Source organism: Syngnathus acus, chromosome 13 (assembly GCF_901709675.1).
Source record: "Syngnathus acus chromosome 13, fSynAcu1.2, whole genome shotgun sequence".
Taxonomy (NCBI): Eukaryota; Metazoa; Chordata; class Actinopteri; order Syngnathiformes; family Syngnathidae; genus Syngnathus; species Syngnathus acus.
This window is the reverse complement of record NC_051098.1, coordinates 10,010,961-10,018,809: the sequence shown is the minus strand read 5'-3', so window position 1 is coordinate 10,018,809 and position 7,849 is coordinate 10,010,961. Positions and strand designations below refer to the sequence as shown.

Genomic DNA, 7,849 nt, shown 5'->3' with positions numbered 1-7,849 from the left:
CTTGCTCAGCCATAGCACACAATTGTCCAAATACTACAGGATAAAATTAAAATAACAGGGAGAAAGGGAGGGAGGGAGGGTTGGTACTGATGGAGGAAAGGTAGAGAGTGAGAGAAAGGAGAGCGAGTGAGGGGCAACAAAAGTATATGCAGCCTCCCTTCAAATATAGAGGCTGGATTTCGGGCTGCAAGGCGAGCTCTACTGGGCATGCTCACAACTGAGACACACACTGTAATGAACACTCACTTCCTTTCTTGTCCGTGCCTTCCTCCCTTGCACGATCACGGCTCTGTCTGTCCCTACCCCTCATCTTTAGCACCCTGGAGTGAAATACTTCCTTCCAAGTCTAAAAATTCTTGGAATGATAAAACACCACTTTGCAAAAACTTGACCTTTGTATCGTGTAGTAAAGTTACACACCACCACTACTACAATGAATCTTTATTTACCCATTCGAATAAGACTCAAATGTCAATGCAACATTACTAGAATCATAAATGTGATACTTAAATTTTGGGCAGCTTGACTTAATGATCCCCTTATCGCGGAATCAAATGTGGAGTTTGGTTGATCCGGTTCATGCTTGCATCTTTGAAAGCCTACTTAGTCTAATCAGCTACTAACTCATTGGTCATAATTTGTAAAATGAGATAAAATGCTTATTCAAAAACTGATTGAATAAATATTTCATGTACAGAAAAAAAGGAAGCTGCCCATATTTTTCTTATATTATACTTCCCGGGGTCCCTCTACTGAAACAACAATGTAATCCTGTTGACATCCTGAGGGGAGACCTATCCATCCGGACTGTCTGATGGGTGGCAATAAAGGCCAGGTGGAGGAGGTCCAAACGGCTGCAGACTTGACCCAGTGAGGTCAGAGGTTATGTGAAGCAATGAAGATAAGTCGATGCCACAGCTTGGACAAGCCAGAATCGCTCGTGCCCAGCTTGTATTAGCTGATGGAGTGAAGGAGAGAAGGGGGGAGTAAACAGGCAGAGTTCAAAAGATCTTCTGCATCAATCGAACAACATAGAGGAGAATTCTTTCTTTGGCATTGTCAGAAACATTGTAACCTACTTGCTGGCTCCTCCCAGTTCAATACTGAGTCATTAGCCCTCTCACCCCAAGTCTTTAAGGACCTCTGACCCCAACCATTGTCTGAGGCTGGCTGATTCTGACGAGGGTCCCAATACTCAACAAAGTCCTGCCATAACCCCAAATTGGATGCCCCATGGTCACACTTTTCCTGAGTTTAAATTAAGTGGGTCAGATAAACACAATGATCATCAACTCTAACCCAACTTGTGCACCCAATGATTACTCGAGCCTTATGCCCTAAGTGAAAAAGTAAAGAAAATGGATAGATGGTTTGATGGATGTTGGTGCAATTATTATCTGTGAAGGAAACATTTACAAGCACTGGCACGTTGATTTCCAAAATATGTGTATTGAAAATCATTAGGTGATGTAGTGGACTGTAAATCAAATCAATGAGTCTATAGACAAAAGTGTTTGTGTGGCAATTTTTAATGTGTAGGATGGATAAAAATAAATGAGTCATCTAAAATGAACAATTAAATGTTTTTCTTCTTCATCGAAAATGAACAATTAAAAAGTTTCCCATTATCTTGTTTCTAGGCATCTTGATTAAATCGGTAGCTCAGGGGAAATCAGAAACTTGTCAACCGCAGTAGTTCACAGTTCGATATTTTCTTTGGATTTATGACTTAAATTGAAACAAATCAGTCAGTATAATATATTGTGGAAAATTTGCAGGGGTCTGGATTGAATCACTGGCCACAGCCTGTAGAGCACGACCAAGTCAGATATAGACAAAAACGAGCATTCAATCTGATGATCCGTTGAAGATGTTCTAGACATCTAAATTACCACCTTGCAGTGTGCATGCGGCAGAACTCAGACGTGACACTTTTTGTGGTACACTAGCACCACCATTTGAATTTAAGGCAAACTGCAGCAGACAATTTTCCAAACCATAAAATCACTCCTATCAGCATTGTCTCACAACAATTATCCATGGACATGTACACAAAATAGTCTACAAAATGTTGGTATTCAGCCACCCGATTTTAACCTCTGTACATCAATAAGACACAAGTACGTTCATATTTGGGAGGGTTACTTTAAAGCAACTGGTTTTGTCCAAGGGACCACCATTATGACCGAGAAGCTACTCAGGAAATGGGATTAGCGAACCGATACTTTCGGTACCAACATGCAAAAAATACTTTTGCTACCTCTGCGATTGCGTGCTCAAAGTTGTGGCCGCACTCTCCCCACAGAGGTCATTGACCTGCACGTGGCGGTCACGACGGGCGTAATGCTTAAGCTGCTGCTCATTTTGCCACCTTCGGTCTTTGACCTTGCTGAGAGTGGCTGGACACGTTCTCTGTCCTGCCTGTCGGTGGTCTTCAGGCGGATGTGAATTTTCCTGTCCTCCGTCATGACCACGTTGCAGTTGACAAGCGCAGCCGAGGCGGCGCCGGATCGCTGATCGGGACCCGCGGTGGAACCACCCGTGTCCCCGCGCAGAGGTTCCGGCAGAAGTTTGGGGGAAGCTCGAGCTGCTGGGCCGGTGCTGACCGTGACGATGGAGAGCGGTGCCGGGCGGCTGTCACTCTTGTCGGGACTTGTGCTTGTGGAGATGGTCGTTATGGTAACAGGGGAGTGCACCGGATCAGCCACGTTGCGCGGTTTGCCTTTTGCCGCGATGGCGGTGGTCTTCGGGACGATGGTGATGTGAGGGGGGCGAAGGCCGAGTGTTGGGATTACTGTCGAACTGGAAAAGAAGTCTCGGCCCCGTGGGCCAGTGATCTCCAGGGTAGCAGTGCTGTTGTTGGGATTGGGCGTGACCCGGATGTGAAGCGGCTGGCCTGGCTTCTGCGAGACAGACACCTGAGGGGCGTGACCTTGGCTTGGGGTTGTTCCTATCCCAATGGCCTCTGGTTCGGCTATGGCGGGCAGATGACGTTCTCGGATGGCGGGCTTTTTGAGCTCGCGTTGCCTAAGCTGGGTCATGAGGTGTTTCTCCTCCAGGACAGACTGGCGAATGAAATCGTCAGCAGAAGCTGCGGGCGGGGCATCGGTCTGCGTGGCCGTGGATGCCAGGCGAGCTTCTGCCGTCCTCCCCACGTTGACGCCGGGCCTGGAGATGCGAGCGTAGCGCCTTCCGGCTTCTAGTTCCCGCCTGAGGTCGGCCGCCTCTTGGCTGGCGCTCTTCCTCCCCTCCTCCTCCTCCAGAAACCTTTGCTGGAGGACAGAATAATCGGCTTGCAACTGGGACAGCCGGTCCTCGGTGGCCATAAGTTGATGGATCTTCTCTTTCAAAGGCGCTTCCAGATCTGAGCTTTTTGCCAGATCCTCTGTCTTCATCAAGTCCCTCTCAACCACCTCCAGCCGCACGAGTCGGCTACTGAGGTTCTCCGTTTCCTCCGCGAGATCTTTTAATTGACCTTCCTGGCCTGTCTGCATCTTTTGCGTCTCGGCCATCGTGGCTTTCATGGCGCACATGTCGGTATTGAGCTGGCGACATCGCTCCCGCTCCGTCCTAAGTTGACCTTTCAAGTGCTCGTTTTCTTCACTTACTCTGGTCACTTTTACCTCCGCCTCGGATTTCAATCTGAGGAGGTTTTTGCTCTCGTCGATCAGCTTCTCTGTGACTTGACTCACCTTACATTCTTCAGCTTTCAACTTGCAACTCAGCGCTTCTCTTTCCTCTTCTTCCTGTTTCAGTCTCTCTGCCATGTTCTTCCTTTCATCCACCAGAATGACAGTGAGGGACTTGAGCTTGGCGAGATCATCTTTGAGGATGATCTCTGCCCTCTCCAGCTTTGCCTCCAGGGACTCCAATCCTTTGAGTCGTCTCTTGAGCTTCTCCAGGTCACCTTCCAGATCGCTTGCGACTTGTTTTTCTTTCTCCAGCTTGGCGCAGAGTTGCAAACATTCCATCCGACTTGTGCCGAAAGCCTCCTCGAGTTTCTCCATGTCAGCCATTCTCCTCTGCAGCTTGTCCACCTCCAGCCTAAGTTCCTTGCTGATGTTCTCCTCGTGTCGCAGCCTCATTGCCAGCTCCCTGCGCTCGCTGATCTCCTCATGCTGACCTTCCAGCTCGAGCACTTTCTTCCGCAGGATTTCCAGCTCAGCTGCGGGGGAGGAGTCTTGGCACTCATCCCTCTGAAGGTCCTCGTCCAATCGCTGCCTGTTGCTCTTCTGCAGCTCTTCCATCCGGTTGGCCAGTTGGTTGAGCTTCAGCCTCAGCTGTTGGCTTTGGGACTCTTGGTCGGACAGTTTGGCCGTCATCGCCTCTTGCTCTAGTTTGGAAGTGGCCATCCTGTGCTCCAGCTCCTCCTCCAGTTCGAAGACCTTGAGGCCATCCCGCTTTGCCTCGTCAGTGACATCCGCCAGACGCTGCTCTTTGTCCCTCAACTGCTGAGCGAGCTCCCGGACCTTCTGGCTCTGCAGGTCCAGTCGCTCAGCGTGCGTCTCTCGCTCATCCACCAGCATGAGGGCAAAGGATTTGAGCTTGAGCAACTGGACTTGGAGCTTCTCCAGGTGCCTGCTGTGCTCCTTGTCCTTCTGGGCCTGGTGGGCCTCCTTCTGCTCCAACAGTTGTTTCAGTCTGAAAAGTAGGAGGGGCTCGCTTTAGCCAGCAGCCGGCTTTGGCCGGCCGCCCGTCCGGCCGGTCCTCACCGCTCCCTCTCCTGCTCCAGCAGGTTGGTGAAGTCGTCGCTCTTATTGATGAAGTCGGCGTGTTTGCTCTTCTCGCTGTCCAGCTCCATCACGGTGCGGCGGTGACATTTCTCGGCCAGCAGAAGCTGCTCCAGCATGCGGCGGTACGTCTCCCTCTGCTTGTCCTCCAGACGCTCCAGCTGACCGCAGACATTTGGCTTGATGTTAGAAGATGCTTATTGTGTTTTATTTGGATGCGTTTCACCTGGGCCATGGGTGTCTTGTACACGTCGTCCGCGAGGCAGCCGCGGCGGGCAAACACACCGTCGTCCCTTTGCAGGGCCCACTGCACTTTGGCGGGAACGGGCCATCCGTATCGGGACTCCAGCTTTTCTGGGCCACTTGTCGCAGAACTCATCAGATTGATGAAGTCCTCTCGGGCCTGAGCGCGCGTGCACACATACACACACTTCATTCGCGTCAAGATTGCAGGCATTCCTTCAGACGAGTCCCACCTGAACTTCACCTTCCATGATTCCCAGAAGCTGGAGCAAATCCCTCTTGGACAAGTTGATTTTTCCACTTTTGGGGTCCAACTCTCTGTCCTCCGTTTCTCGTTGGACGTCGGCATTCCTCTTCCTCAAAGACTCTCCTGTCGTTTCCTTTTGCTGCTTTGCGGAGCCTTTGGATGTTGGCTCCTTGGGTCTATCGTCTTGGCTCTCCATGGTCTACTACCTGGATCGCATGCTGAGCTGCTGGATTCATTTATCAGTAAGTCTTTGGCCGATAACATGACATCATCCAGGTGACTTGACTTCCACACGCTAATGATGACATCGTGACTGATCCGGGTTCTGTGAGTGTGTCTGCTGGGGGCTTATGCTGATGTTGTTGATGAAAGCAGTTGGTGACTCAGATTGCAAGAATCCTGCCAGTTGAGCGGCAGCAACCATGTTAGTTATTTATAAGTCTCATCAGACTTCTATTTTGATTTGGCATTCTGTTCCACAGAACCAAACAACTTTACTGTTTCTATGACGACACAGCCCGCCCACTTGTCCTGTTGCTGTCCTCGAGAAGAAACAATTTTAAATAAACATTTAACTTTGGTTCCGTACCATATGGGACATGTATTGATACTACAAATATGATGTGCAACTATATATTGACACAAAAAAATAATATTCTGCTTAACTTTGTAACCAGGCTCATGTCTTAACTCAAAGCCTCTTAACAAACAAATAAATACAAGCGCATCCACAAATTTTGACAAAAGAATAAATTAGCGAGATACGAGTATTTAAGTGAGTAAATCATCCACCTTGTCACCGTGTACAGGACAGAGCACCAGCACGGTCCTCTGTCCTAAGATGGCCGACCAGTAGCGACCCTGGAGACTCCGCCTTAAGCCTTTGAGCCTCCCTATAGAGATCTGTGTTACTGGGGGCTGGAACTTGCAACTGTTGTAATCACACCTGTAGCACAATTAGTACTCACTTAAAAGGGGGTGTGAGCACTTTTCATTATAGATTTGGACACAGTCACAAGCCTGTCGTGGTTTCTCTTGTGTGCAAACTGGTGAGTAAAACTCACTTTCTTTCCAGGCCCAACTAAATAAATTAAAACTGGCTTGTTACGTCAGTATTTCATCAGGTCACTTCCCGTGGCTTAAGTCTGTTTTTAAAGGTGAGTTATTTGCATTCATTTCAGATTGGGAAATCAGTGTTGATAAAGACTACTGTTGATAAATACAATGTCAGCAAACATTTTCAATGTGTAAAGGCAGCTAACAAAAAACTATTGCATTGGGGATCCTTGAACAAATCTCGTTCAAAAGGAACCTGGATGGGACTCCGATGAATGCCTATAGTAGCTCCACGGTGTTACCGACAGCAATTGGTAAAATGGTCACCATTAACAAGTTCTACATAAGTCGCAGTAATGCGCTTCAGTTGAAGTATTTTATGAAGCAGCGGGAACACTAAAGCCATCTCTAGTATAGCGGTGTGTTACATAAATACTGTAGGTAACGTTCTGTGATTTCTGTAACATTTAGAAGCTCTTGCAAATGCACGTTTGCAGTAATGCATGTTAGTATGCTGGACAGAGATGCAAAATCTCGAACTGGCTAATTAATCATTTTTGAAACTCATTCAGCAAAATGAGTATTCATGTCAAAGCTGTTGTTCAGTGTAAACTTTGACATGGTTGAACTTTATGGAATGGATGAGCAAGTGTTTGTTCTGAGTGTTGCAATTATCAAACAGTTTTTGACCTGTAAACTTAAGTTGCCAAATAGGCCTTATTTGGCTTTGCTGACAATTATTACAGAATAAGCGTTCACTAATAGATCGGAACCAACAGCACAAATATGCAACGCGTAGGACTCGCATGTTTTTCGTCATTTCTGTGCTCTGTGTGCCGCCCTGGTCCAATGGGAGCACAGATCGTCACAAGCGTGGGTGTGTTTACAAAATATACTTCGCTTGCAAAATGTACAAGTGTCTGAATAGCAACCGCATCAAACGAAAAGAATTAAGTCCAATTTTGGTCTGGACCAAACAAGTGGACTAAAGGACTTTTCTGGTCTGAATACATCCTTAGTGTATTAAAGCATCATGCAATGTTACTGGATTTGATTGAAAGCTCCAGTTCCGTATAAAAGTGACTCCCCATTGTTTGACAACTTTATCAGTTACAATATATTTTTTCAAACTTACTCATTGCTACCAGTAAGTCTGCAGAAGAGCTATTTGCGCAGCAAACACAAACATAGCTCACTGAGTAAAGGGCAACATTGTAACAGCTGCTCTTTGATAAATAGTGTAGAATTGTGTATTAAGTTTTTTTTTGTTTTGTTTTTTAATGCCACATTATTTTTCCACATTAAATTTAACTTTCTCATCATACTGAAGGAGAAATAGTACATAGTGTATGGATAATCATGTTTTTGTTTTTCTTCTGGTTATAATCTTTGAAGGTTGGTGGTTAGTGCCCATTAATCAGCATGTTTTGAAATCGCAGTACAGTAACATTCACCACTAATTCAAAGCAGTCAGTGCAGTTTGGGAAGGGAGTGAAATCAAGCTATGTCATAGCAATATTCTGCGTAATCGCAATGCCACCATATCAGGCTTGAACAGTACATTTTGTTATTT

General features: G+C 46.9%; 1 protein-coding gene across 1 annotated transcript; it reads right to left on the bottom strand.

Moving 5' to 3' along the window:
- Positions 1 to 423: 423 nt before the first annotated feature.
- LOC119132674 (filamin-A-interacting protein 1-like) lies at positions 424 to 5,594 on the bottom strand. The gene is made up of 4 exons (XM_037268124.1): positions 5,207 to 5,594; positions 4,957 to 5,133; positions 4,713 to 4,891; positions 424 to 4,641 (listed from the first exon to the last, which is right to left on the bottom strand). The coding sequence occupies exons 1-4, from the start codon at positions 5,414 to 5,416 to the stop codon at positions 2,277 to 2,279; spliced, it is 2,931 nt and encodes a 976-aa protein (XP_037124019.1). The 5' UTR covers positions 5,417 to 5,594; the 3' UTR covers positions 424 to 2,276.
- Between the last annotated feature and the right edge of the window lie 2,255 nt (positions 5,595 to 7,849).